The following is a 14,154-nucleotide window of genomic DNA, read 5'->3' on the forward strand; positions in this document are numbered from 1 at the left end:
GTGTCTTAAATTCCTGAAAATGTTCTTCATTGCAAAAATGTTGCAGTGCTTGCTTCTCAGAGAAAGAAATGCCTTTTAGCTTGATATAAAAACAAAGAAATCCATATGTGTTAATGGGACCATTATGCAACCCTAAGCATTGCTGCACAAAAATTAAGCTAGCAAAAATGACATACCACTGTTCTATAGTATGACGGCAGAATAAAACTTAGAAGGGATTTCTTGAAAAGCAGGATAACTTCTTACGTTGCATAGCAATAATATGGGTGTCAATTGTATGTCTCCAGCTTTTTCATTAATGGCACTAATAAAAGCAGCAAGGAAAAATATATTAATTGTGGAAATTTAGTCTAAGTTTAGGGACACGGTGGCTCAGGGGCTAGGACGTTGAGCTTGTCGATCGAAAGGTCGGCAGCTCAGTGGTTCGAATCCCTAGTGCTGCCGTGTAACGGGGTGAGCTCCCATTACTTGTCCCAGTTCTGCCAACCTAGCAGTTTCGAAAGCACCTAAAAATGCATGTAGAAAAAATAGGGACCATCTTTGGTGGGAAGGTAACAGCGTTCCGTGCGCCTTTGCCGTTGAGCCATACCGGCCACATGACCACGGAGACGTCTTCAGACAATGCTGGCTCTTCGGCTTTGAAACAGAGATGAGCACTGCCCCCTAGAGTTGGCAACGACTAGCATGTATGTGCGAAGGGAACCTTTACCTTTACCTTTAGTCTAAGTCCATTTTCTGTCATTGCTATAAAAATCAGGGGAAAAAACCAGGCTTGTTTCCAAATATTGCTTATATAAAAATCTAAATAAATAAATAAAATAAAATAAATAAATTCCAGATGTCTACAAAGAGAGAGAGAGAGAGATAAGATAGTATGTTTGGAAACTAGCTTTTTTCTTTCTATTAATTATGGACCTAAAAAACGTATTTACTCCATTTATAATTTGCTACAGTCTAGGCAATTTTTAGCAGTTAAGAATGAAAAAATAACATTTAAAGTAAATGATTATAGACAGTCTTTTCTATTAAGTATCTCTGGAGATTCTCAACCATCCAAGTCATGGTTATCCCAAAGGTGCTTTTTCCAAAAGGCAACTGGACTCTCTTGTTGAGTTCCATTAAATGGAAATCCCACATTTTAAAAATAAGTTTTAAAATGTTGTAATTAGCAAATAATGGGATGCAGTGGCTTAGTGGGTAAGATGCTAAGCTTGTCGATCGAAAGGTCGGCAGTTCAGCGGTTCGAATCCCTAGTGCCGTGTAACGGGGTGAGTTCCCATTACTCGTCCCAGCTTCTGCCAACCTAGCAGTTTAAAAGCATGTAAAAAATGCTTTCGAAAAAGCAATTTTTGAAAAATAGGGACCACATTTGGTGGGAAGGTAAGAGTGTTCTGTGCACCTTTGGCATTGAGTCATGCTGGCCACATGACCACGGAGACGTCTTCGGATTGTGCTGGCTCTTTGGCTTTGAAATGGAGATGAGCACCGCCCCCTAGAGTCAGGAACGACTAGCACATATGTGCGAGGAGAACCTTTACCTTACCTTAATTAGCAAATCTGAAAAGAAATACTTAGTTTTTGTGCCCTTTTCTTTTTTCTTTTGATTTTACCTATCTAAACTATTAAATGCCATGTAATAAAAGTGAAGATGTTTTGTTTATTTATATTTCACATTTCTGGACTGCCCATCTCTCTCAAAGTGGGACTTGGGGCATGTATAATACAATATCAAAATTTGAAATAGTATATAAAAATTAAAATGTTAACATTTTAGAGTTGAAATTTTAATAGTTATAAAATTATGAAAATTTAAAATTAGTTGACAAAGCCAAAGGGTAGGCTTTCATGGCACCAGCCAACCCCACAACTGTGTGTTCCTTTGGGCACCTTATGTAAGGCCACAGAGCCATGTTTAACCTCTTTTTAGAAGGCCAGGAAAGGGGGGGGGTCACTTCTGGAGGTACTCCCGGGTGGGGGGGCGATGTCAAAAAAAGGCCATCTTCCATGTTATTGGCGTATTTAAATTAGTTTTTAGAAACTTCTTCAAATTATAAATCGCATGTTACTAACTTTGAAGGAGGAAGTCTGTTGTGGCAAAATTATATGCAAGTAGCTCCTTTTATTAACTTTTATTAGAAAGCATAAGCTTTCATGAATTACTTTCAACAGATACATAAAGGGACTAGACTGCTATAGAATAAAGGCAGAAGTTGAAAGGAGGGGGTTACACAGTTTGTATGTGAATTGGATTTATAAGCATCTTATCAATTAATTGTTCTAATGTGTTAAAGACTATTATGTTTGATGGCACCTTCTGAGATTGCCTGAAAGCTTTTTATCTATCTGTCCGTCTGTCTGTCTGTCTGTCCATCCATCCATCCAGTTATAGAGTCATTCTTCTTACAAGCAAGTGACTCTGGGCAGCCTTTTAAAAGGAAACTCAAATAATAACTATCTAAAGCTACTATCATTAACAAATATTAAAAACATTAAGCATTACTGATAACTGATACGAGTTCAATAATTTCTCACTCTATCTTAGATTAAAGTTACAATTTTTCTGAATAGATACTTTAGGTCAGTGGAGGGTTTCAAAATTTTTTACTACCGGTTCTGTGGGTGTGGTTTGGTGGGGATAGCTTGGCTTGGTGGGCATGGCAGGCGAAGGATACTGTAAAATCTCCATTCCCACCCCAATCTGCTGGAAGGTTCTGCAAAATCCCCATTTCTTCCCAATCAGCTGGGACTCTGGAGGCAGAGAATAGATTGGGGCAGGGCCAGTCAGAATTTTTATTACCGGTTCTCTGAACTACTCAGAATTTCTGCTACCAGTTCTCTGGAACTGGTTAGAACCTGCTGAAACCCACCTCTTCTTTAGGGTCTGTTGTGGGTATTGAAATAGTCTAATATTATTTTGCCCTTGTTTTGAGCCTTGTTGAGTCCTGATATGTCCATTAATTGGTGGGACTGGGTTTGTATATATGGAATCCAGAGGAGCATTGTGGGAGCTGGCATAATTATCAGTGTAAAAACGGGCCCCTAATATAGTGTGTTATATTTGTCAGGGAAGGTGCTGTTGGGGCAAAATAGATCTCTAGATTTCTTGCAGGTGTGGAGGTTTGTATTATTTGCTGCTAGACTTCTAGGTGTTCTGACCCAGTTCCCAAAACATGACAAACCCTCTGAAGTTATTATATTAATGATTCCTTTATTAGGAGTGCCAGCAGCCCTGGTAAAAAGTTTCTCTCTAGCCGCAGGCTAACAAGTCTGTCCGGCAGGGAGATGATTAGTTGTCTGCCACATCTATTCATCTCTGCTCCCTGACTTTTATCCTCAGAGCTAGGGTGGGGCTTCGCTAGCAGCGGAGGTTCTTCTGTCCCAAGGATCAGCCCATAGATTTCCACTGCTCTCCTCTGCCTTCTGTGCAAATGCGCATTCGGCACTGGACTCAGCTGTGGGTCCAGATCTGGGAGCTGCGCCTCTGTCTCTCTCTCTCTGACAGCTCCATTCCCTCTTCCCCCTCGGAGTTCCCAGGTTGCCTTTTGCTGATCCTGATTCCCACGCTTCCTCCTCATGTGATTCAGCTGCTGGAGGAGCCTTTGGTCAATAGCCCACAACACAAGGATGCTAAAAGCATGGTACTACAACACCATGTCATTTAAGAGTGATGCATGGTCTGATGAAAGAATAAATCTAATTTTAACTACTCTAGTACTTCCCCATTTTGTTCTTTTTTTGGCCAAGTGACTGTATCAGCTTTGCATTCTGAATGAGCAAATACTCTTGATGCTACTCGTGATGAAGAGCTTAAAGTTTAGTGGATAATGTAATTGTATTCTTGTTTGTTAATATTGAAGGTAAAGCTGTTTTGCTTCTCCTCTATTGCACAGTATGGAAAACCATCACTTTGTAAATTGTAAGAATATTAATGAAATAAAAGGCAAGCAGTGGGGCTAAGTATGTAACGGGTCTGTAGTCACGTCTTGGATCTGCAGATTGATTTAGCTGTAAATAGTTCACAGCCATTATGCACTCAGCGGATAAAGTGTTCTGCTGCAGTCTGTGTCCAAATAGTAGATCATATTTCATGTAAGCTGTGTGGCAAAGACTTAAGCCAATCCATATAGACCTGAAGGTCATTCATTCATTGTTTGGGTACAATCAACTAGTCTTTTCCCTTTTTGTCTTGTTTATTTTGTTAGATGTATAATCTAAACTAGCACAGTATTAAATTAAAAGGAAATAAAGCAGGAAATAAAAAAAATCATGTGCAATATACAGTGACAAGTAATTTATAAGAAAGGAATATATATATATATATATATATATATATATATGGTTGTTCGGGTTTTCTCCCGTGTAAAATTGGAAGTGTCTTGGCGACGTTTCGACGAAGTCTCATTCGTCATCTTCAGGCTTCAGCTTCGTGCTTCTGGGAGCAATTGCCACTAGCAGTTAAAAAGGAAGAAACAGCTGCAATCACACATTGCTCCCAGAAGCACGAAGCTGAAGCCTGAAGATGACGAATGAGACTTCGTCGAAACGTCGCCAAGACACTTCCAATTTTACGCGGGAGAAAACCCGAATAACCAAAGACCTACATACAAACACCCGCGAAAACCTCAGAAAAATAAATAAATAAATATATATATATATATGTGTGTGTGAGTGTGTATGTGTGTGTGTGTGTGTGTGTGTGTGTGTGTGTGTAGGTTATAGGTTGAGGTTTACTAAAACTTTCAGCACTAATTTGGTGATATTTATTTATTTATTTAATTTCCTATTTCATAACCGCCTATCTCTCTTAGAAAGGGGCTCTGGGTGGCGTGCAATATAATCAGTATATAATAATATATAAAATTGACATTAAACATTTTAACATTAAGCAAATGCTATGATGGTGGTTGTATAACATATGCAAGATACTTAAAAGTACATTTTAGCCAAGCCTCAGTGGATTACAGTCTTGCTATAATTTAGAGAAAAAAATGGATTTTTAAACTTTTGGTGTCCTGAAATTGTTTTTTAATAGCAATTTATTAATAGAGTGTATGTATTGTACAATATTACAGTGTTTTCTGATATTTCTTAGTTTTGTGGGAAACTGTGAAATTGATTTGGAGATCAAGAGATACTTCTGTAGAGCTGGAGTGAAAAGTATACAGGTGAATTTCTTTTTTTTTATCTATTATACCTTGTTTAACTGAAATTGTATAGTTTTATTCTATTTAACATTATTCAAGTTCAAATTTACTAAAAAACTTTATGCATAATATATCATAGTTAAAGTAATTTTTAATTCATCGTTAGTGCTGTGTATGTATACATGTATGTACCTTTTACTCTGGTGACCTCATAGACTGGGTTCTGGTGTTTTCTTGGAAAGATTTCAGAAGTAGTTTGCATTACCTGCTTGCTAGGATTGAGAATGAATAATCCAAGGTCACCCAGCTAGTTTTGTGTGTAAGGCAGAATAGAATTCATGATCTCCCAGTTTCTAGCCTGATGCCTTTAACTACTACACCAAACTGGCTTAGTGCTGTGGTCATGGCTGTTTTCTTTTTTCTTTTAGATTCATGGCACAATGAGAGTTATATTAGAACCTCTGCTTGGTGATATACCCTTAATTGGAGCATTATCTTTATTTTTCCTTAGGAAACCAGTAAGTGGAAATTTCTATATTTCTTTTTTAAACCTTTTAAAACATTTTAAACCTCCAGGTGACCTTAATGACCCGCTAAAAGAACGCAAATGTCCAGCCGTCTGCAAGGAGTATAAATCCTTCCATTCCCCATCATCCAGTCAGACCTGAAGAAGAAGCTTCTTGAATGAGAAGCAAAACGTCTTCAAAGAAAAACCAGAAAGTCCAGTTGCTTCTTGAAAAAAGTTTAGAGAGAAGGGTTTCAGGAATGAGAGTGTAGAAGGCTGAGCTGAAATCCACAGAAAAGATCCTTCCATAGTTTTTTGGGGATTCAAGTTGGTGTAACACGTAGTGCAGTATCATATTGACAGCATCATCTGCCGACCTGTTTGCACTGTAGGCAATTTGCTAGGAGTCTAGCAGCAGATCTGTAATGGCTTTCAGCTGGGCCAGCACTAATCTTTAGAAGGTTTTCATAATTAAGGATGTCAGTCTGATCTGGATATCTGGTCTGTAGTCATTCAACTCCTTAATGAAGGGTTTCTTGGACAGTAGAGTGTTTGAAGTAAAAAGGAAGATGGGGGGCAGTTGATCAGACTCTTAAGCAAGAGGGAGTTACCCTGTCTGGCCTTGGTGCTTTTCCACCTTTTTGTTTATGAAATAGACCTTGCACATCTTTTTCTGAGCTCACCAGAGGTGCAGGGCCCAGAGGGATGGAGTCAGCCTAAGAGACCTAGCTGTTGTTCATGTATCTGAGATGGAGAGAGTAGCGATAGCTGACAGTGGTCTCCTCTCACACCTACAATAGAACACATTCGGTTCATCTGCCAATTTCTGATTCTCCTTCCACGAGAGAGGGAGGTCTGCTCTAGCCAGTGATAATATTGTAAGATTCTAAAGAACTGTTGATAATTGACGAGTGCTTGGTTCCTCTTGCAATCATCAACTGTGGTATTGTGCCCAAAGCTAGAAATCTGTCTTGTATCTCTCTCAGTAATTTGTAATCCGGGATTTGTAAATTATTTTTGGTGTGTGCTTATTAGAGCACTGACAAGTTGAAGTCTATGCTTAAGGCAATGTGCAGACTTAAAATATAGATTAAAATGTTTACTCAGTAATCATAAACCAGAATTCTGTTAAAATATCTTTTAAATAACTATCATGCTGAGTAAGATTTATAAGTGGCAAGGCAGCTGTAATACCTGCAGACAGAATATTTAAGAACAGCCTCCATATTAATATTACAGTTTTCCAGGAACACAGTCCTAAGGTTTTTCAGTATAGTACTATTAAAATGAAACAAATATTTATAATTTGCAATAAAATAATACAATAATCTAAAATACTTAATAGAATAGAATCCTTATATATCCTGTCTCTGGAGTTTCAAGCAGACATTTTATTATAGCTGTTTTCTATCACTTGGATCGTCAGTGGCTACAGCAGGAGAGAAAAATTACTATTTTGTCCAGAGGGAGAAATGTTGGGTTAGTTGGAATCTAGTAATGTTTCTTCTCATATTTTCCAGGCCAAAGTAACATTTGGCAATAATTCAGTGCACTCTCTAGTCAGTGTCTGTTGCTGGCTGTGATGACTATATATGGTAGCACTGTCTGAATTAATAGTTCTGAACATACTTGTCTAATGAATTTGCTTATGTCTTCTGTGGTTCGTGGCCAAAGTTTTTGTCAGGCATCTTTTGCCTTGTATTTCGTATTTTTTTAAAAATCATTCATCGTGGTAAACTAACAGAAGACGGTATGAATGTTAGAAGCTTATTAAAATATCTTTAGCAAACACAAAGTGATTTAGAAAACAAACATCACATTTTTGTTATAACTTTTCTTGCATTAAAGATTTCAAGCAAACTGCACATATATGTGTTTTATTTAAGCTAGTAGATTTTGACAATTCTATATTTAGTTCATACTGGTGAATAAACTTGCTTTTTGCAAACTGCAAATTCTCTTTCAAGCTTGGGCTAATTTGAAGGTATAATGAACAAGCCTTTATTGTAAAAACAGTTTAAACTTTGCAAGTTATAGGTAAATCTTGCATTGATGCCAGTGGATTCACTGTTTTTTCCAGTGGAGCCACTGATATTCCCATTGGGACCTAACATACACTTTGCCTCCATCTGTTTACATTCAAAAAGCCCTTTTAATTAAAAATAAAAAAGCGAGCTGGCATGTCATAAAGCAAAGTGCCAGCTATCAACAAATCTTTGCTGTCAATGCTGCCTCTGGGTCTCTGATGCATCTCATATTCTTAGTACATAAAAATGCTGAGTTGTTATACTATGTGCCTATCTGTGTTTATGTTTGTGTGTGTTTATGTCTATTTATTGCAAGTATATCTGCCTTGTTCAGAAGAAAGACAAGGATAAATGGGAAGTAGAGAATATCCCTTAGGAATGATTGTAACCATTTGTTCCTTAGTTCTTTTTAATTGGATGTATCTCCCATGGTAGCTGTTACATTAATGGGAAGGCCCTTTCTGCAGCTATTTCGCAAGATTGTTCACAATATCTTCTCAAAATACTAAATGGGCCTACTAACTGAAAAAGGATAAAGTCCTGATTTAGACATAAATACCTCGAAAGACAGATAGAAGGCATCAAACTATATCTGGCCTGTATGATTTGAGATTACTACTGGAATTGCATATAACTGTCTGTTTTAAGGCATATAAATATTCTCTGTACATCAGAAACTGGTCAATTAACAGTTTAGGTTAAAACCTATCTCTTTAACTTTTTGTACTTGATCTGTGAGATACTGTATTTTCTGCATTAAATGTACAATCCAGATATTGGTTCTACAGTTAGTAGACTGTTTATGAAAAGAAGTCCGCAGTGATACACGCTTTTCCTAATTAACAAATACATAGGGTAGTTGACTGTTACCCATATAAATTTAAATCCTTCAGTTGGAGAAAGTCAATGAACTACAATTTAGATCACTGAAAAAAGTTCCTATGTCTGGGGAAAAGGGAACATTTTTCCCCTCTGTCCGCAAGACTCTTAATAGGGCACATTGCACATCTGCAACCTGGAAGTCAATGAAAACGTTGGCTTGTGAAAGGGAAAACCATGGACAAGTCAACACATGTTATTCAGAGAAAGATCTTAATAGGTAATCATAGAAATGCATTAAACTAATCAAGAGGCACAGTGAGCACATGCTCAAATTCTGGAGCTTGAATTTCAGGCTTCTTGAAGTTGCAAAGGCTGGAGACCACTTCCTAAGAATATTGTTTCTAACTAAATCATTGGTACATAAAAAGTTAAAACCACAAGGTTTTCTCAGTTTTAGAATTTTTGCTGAAATTCTCCTGACCATCAGCATGTCCTGCTTCTTAAGCTGTGGTTGCTCTAAGCAACATTTTAATATCATTTTTTTAAATCTTTCCAGCTTTTGGAAATTAACTGGACAGGACTGACCAATCTTCTGGATATTCCAGGACTCAAGTAAGCCAAAATTGAATGAATTTATTTCTATAGATATTTACAACTTAGTATGCATATATGTTCTTCAGATTTTTGCAAAAAGTTACATGCATGTCTTTCCATCAGTGATCATTCAAAGTTACAATGGTTTTATTTTATTTATTTTATTTATTTTGTCACAACAATATATGTAGGTATCATACAAAAAGATTATATAGTATATAAACATATATATGAGTAAATATAGGAGGTATAAGCATATATATATATATATATATAGGAAGAAGAAAAGAAAAAAACAATAGGACAGGAACGGTAGGCATGTTTGTGCGCTTATGCACGCCCCTTATGGTCCTCTTAGGAATGGGGTGAAGTCAATAGTAGAAAGTTTTTGGTTAAAGCTTTTAGGATTATGAGAAGAGACCACAGAGTCAGGTAAAGTATTCCAAGCACTGATGATTCTGTTACAGAAGTCATATTTTCTGCAATCTAGATTAAAGCGGTTGACATTAAGTTTAAATCTATTAGTTGCTCTAGTATTATTGCAATTAAAGCTGAAGTAGTCTTTGACAGGAAGGACATTACAATAGATGATTCTGTGAGTTAAACTTAGGTCTTGTCGAAGGCGACGGAGTTCCAAGTTTTCTAAGCCTAGGATTTCAAGTCTGGTGGGATAAGGTATTTTGTTGTTTTCAGAGGAATGGAGAACTCTTCTTGTAAAATATTTCTGGACACGTTCAATTGTGTTGATGTCAGAGATGTGGTGAGGGTTCCAAACAGGTGAGCTGTATTCTAGAATTGGTCTAGCAAATGTTTTATATGCTCTGGTTAGTAGTGTGGTGTTTTTGGAAAAGAAGCTACGCAAGATTAGGTTTACAACTCTTAGAGCTTTTTTTGCTATGTAGTTGCAGTGGGCTTTGGCACTTAGATCATTTGACATGAAAACCCCAAGGTCTTTAATAGGATGGGGGTCGTCTGTAAGGTAATGTCCATCTAGTATGTACTTAGTGTTTGGGTTCTTTTTTCCTATATGTAAGACTGAGCATTTGCTGGTTGAAATTTGGAGCTGCCAAGTTTTAGACCAAGCGGTTAGATGATCAAGGTCGTTTTGAATGATAGAAGTATTGTCTGTGGTGTTAAATAGTTTGACATCGTCAGCAAAGAGAACACAATTACTTGAGATATGGTCACAAAGATCATTAATGTATAGTATGAAGAGTGTTGGTCCAAGGACGCTGCCTTGAGGAACGCCACTCTTGACAGGAACAGGATTTGATAAGGCATTGCCAATTTTGACCACTTGTTGTCTGTTAGACCGAAAAGCAGATATCCATTTGTGAAGGGGTCCTGAGATGCCATAGAATATTAGTTTTAGGAGAAGTTTATCGTGTACTACTGAGTCAAAAGCTTTGTAGAAGTCTATGTAGACTTCTATGAAGTCTATGGTACAGCAGCAGAACAAATGGTGCTCTTGGCCAGTCCTCTGGCAGTCCCAAAATCCCTGCAGTCATGCAGTCTGGGCCGTAGCCAATTGGCTTGCACTTACAGTATTATTTCGTTATTGTTTGCAACCTTATCTGTCAGTTTCTGGAAAGTCAGTAGGGGAAGTTGCTATGCCTCCCTTACCCTCTCGCTACAATCTGGCATTCCAACTTCTGAGGGCTATATAATACTGTCCTGTGATATCACTGGTAGTAGTCAGTGGTGAAATCTAAAAATTTTCCCTACCTATTCTGTGGGCGTGGCTTAATTGGTGGATGTGGCTTGGTGGTCAGGTGATTGGGTGGGTGTGGCCAACAATAAATAATAAAATAATAAAAAGTACACAAAGTACACAAAACAATAAGAGGTACCAAAAACCAACTTTCGCACTTTACACACAACACAATACAACTGACTCACACACAATGTAAAAGCAGCTGCACTTCACCTAAAATGGCTCCTGCAACAGCCCCTTCATACAGCCACAAAAAGCTCAAAAACCAACTTTCACACTTTATACACACACAACACAACACAACCGAATCACACACACACACACACACACACACACACACACACACAATGCCACATGCAGCTTTGTGAGCTTTTGTGTGTTTGTATAGTTGAGTGAAACACTACAAACACACCAAATTTCAGAAAGCTGCACAAATATTTCATTATTTTATTTTATTTATATTTTTTAGATAAAAGCAGCTAAATTTAAAACTTCCTTAACTTTAAATTGCTGTCTAAAAAAAACTCCTTAAAAGAACCCCAATTAACTATTTTTAAGACTCCCCACCCTAAGTTACTTACCCAATTGGAGGCAGGTAGACTGAGTTGCTCACCAATGAGATGGATTGCAGGCAGGCAGATTTAGTTGCTAGCTGATGCAATTGATTGTAGCAGCTGAAGTAAGGCTTAGCAAGCCCGAAAAAAGCAGCAATTAGGTAAGTGGGGATAGGGCGATTTGGGTGGGCAAAGGCGGGGGCTGTTGTAAGAGGTTGTAAAAAAATTATTTTAAAAGCCTGTGATGATCAGGCAACTCAGCTGGGATTGCCAGAGGAAAAAAAGATTTTAAAAGGCTCCTCTGACGATCCCAGCTGAAGTTACCTGATCGCAGCCCAGACCCTCTTAAAAGGATTGTTTTAACAACCTCTTCGGCCAGAAGAGCTTGTAGAAAACATGTTTTTTAAAGGTTCTGGTGATCAGGCAACTCAGCTGGGATCGCCAGAGAAGCCTTTTAAAAGCGTTTTTTTTTTACAACTTTTTGACCTGGATGATCTCCATGGATTTTAACTTGGTACACAAATAAAAGCCTGCAGTTTGTAAAAGGGTTAAATGGTGCAATGTGCAGGTGGTCTTCAATTTACAACCACAATGGAGCCCAACATTTCTGTTGTTAAGTGAAACCTTTAAGTGAGTTTTGCCCCATTTTAGGATTTTTCTTGCCACAGTTGTTAAGTGAACCACTGCAGTTGTTACATTAGTAATATGGTTGTTAAATGAATCTGGTTTCCTCATTGGCTTTGCTTATTAGAAGGTTGCAAAAGGGGTTCACATGACCCCAGGACACTGCAAACGTCATAAATATGAGTCAGTTGCCAAGGGTCTGAGGTTTGGTCAGGTGACTGTGGGGATGCTACAATTTTGGAAGTCACTTTTTTCCCTTGTAACTTTGAATGATCAGTAAATGAACTGTTGTATGTTGAGGACTATTTGTATAGGATTGTGAATGGCATTTTTAATTTATTAAATCATTTTACAAGTTGCAGACTAATGGATAGATTGGGTTTTAGTTTTAGACTGTTGAAAAATATTTATTGGGGAAAGGTTTACATAATTATCAGTAGCAAAATTAGATTTCTATACTGTTCAGTTTCTGGATGAATCAGCATCTGCTGTCATCTTTAATACTGTAACATGCAGAAGAAAACAACATGTTTTTATGCATGAAAAGCTATTTTCATTCTAGCTGTCAAGTTCTAGATGGGTCATGCTTTCAAAGAAAGACAGTAAGTTATTCCAGCTTGCGTTGCAGTCAAACGATTTTTAGACCTGAAGTGGAAAATATTTGAGATTCAGTGATGAAGCCATTCTATACAATTGATGAGTACATTTCCACAGATCTTACACAAAATCAACTGCATTTAGTATGTTGAGGCATGTTGCAGGTATTTAATTAGGTTGAAATATTTCAGCTTCATCTTCTGCTTTTATCTGACCATTGACAGTACACTAGTGAATTTTTTTTAAAAAAACAGAAATTAAGCTTCCTAAATAAATGTAGCAACAATTTCACAGCTAATTCTGATGGTTATATTTATTGGGCTATATTTTTGGTTGTATTTGTAGTCATCTGCATATATAAGGTCAATGATGAATTTCACACTTATTTGAAAATGTTTCTCTGGTGACATATAGGTAGGCCTCAGCTTACAACTTACAACTGCCTGTTCAGTGACCATTTGAAGTTATTGAAAAAAAATGACATGGATGAGTCCTCACATTTATGACTGTCATAGCATCCCAAGAGTCACATGTTCAAAATTCCGGTGCTTGGCTACCAGTATGTATTTATGATGGTTACAGCATCCAGAGGCCATATGATCATCATTTGCAACTTCCCTGCCAGACTTTCCAACTAGCAAAGTCAATCAGGAAGCTAGATTTGCTTAAGGACCATGTGCTTCACTTAACAGCTAGAGTGATTCATTTAACCATGTCCAAAAAGGACATAAAAATGGATATGACTTGTTTAACAAACAGCCTTGCTTAGCAATGGAAATTCTGATCCCAGTTGTGGTTATAAGTTGAGGACTACTCATGCTGAATAGTAATGTGATAAGACACATCCTTGACATGCCCTTATGCAGACTGGGAAACCCTCTGATAGTTGACTTTTGATGTGACTGTTACAGGTTGAGGTATCATAAGTGTGCCACAGGAACCATCTGATCTTACGTGTAATTCTCTCAGCAGCAAGTCCTTTCCACAGAGCATTATCTGAAAGATAAAAGTACCTTCCACTGATTGCTTGCCAGCAGTCATAGATTTAAATGGAATGCAAATTAGGAAAGTACAAGAATTCAAAGTTTATAATAATAATAATAATAATAATAATAATAATAATAATAATAATAATAATAATAATAATAATAATAATAATAATAATAATAATAATAATAATAATAATATTTTAACGTATACCGCCCTTCTCCCGAAGGACTCAGGGCGGTGAACAACCAAATAAAATACAAAAAAAACCACATACAATATTAAGAACAACCCTTAAAAAACTTATTCAATTGGCCAAAAATTTAAAATACAATTACACCCTATAAAATTACAGAAATTTAAAACCCATTAAAACAAATTAAAATTTTAAAAATCAAGCCAGCTTCATATTACTGGGTGGTGGGTGATGGTGGTGCCTTAACAGCTGAAATGAAAGACCAAATCAGTACTGCCCCAGCAGCTTTTTTGTTCTGACCCAGCTCCCCAAACACAACAAACCTCTGTAATCAATCAACAATTCCTTTATTAGGAGTGCCAGTAGCCCTGGCAAAAAAGTCTCTCTCTC

At 37.2% G+C, this 14,154-nt stretch overlaps 1 protein-coding gene across 2 annotated transcripts in view; it reads left to right on the top strand.

The window, feature by feature from the left end:
- Positions 1-14,154, top strand: part of ESYT2 (extended synaptotagmin 2) — an 82,265-nt gene that overhangs the window by 35,376 nt on the left and 32,735 nt on the right. For both annotated transcript variants that reach the window (XM_058179752.1, XM_058179753.1), the window contains exons 5-7: positions 5,093-5,165; positions 5,573-5,662; positions 9,055-9,110. In XM_058179752.1, the coding sequence (XP_058035735.1) occupies positions 5,093-5,165; positions 5,573-5,662; positions 9,055-9,110 (219 nt within the window). The remainder of the gene's footprint in view (positions 1-5,092; positions 5,166-5,572; positions 5,663-9,054; positions 9,111-14,154) is intronic.

This window comes from Ahaetulla prasina, chromosome 4 (assembly GCF_028640845.1).
Source record: "Ahaetulla prasina isolate Xishuangbanna chromosome 4, ASM2864084v1, whole genome shotgun sequence".
Taxonomy (NCBI): domain Eukaryota; kingdom Metazoa; phylum Chordata; class Lepidosauria; order Squamata; family Colubridae; genus Ahaetulla; species Ahaetulla prasina.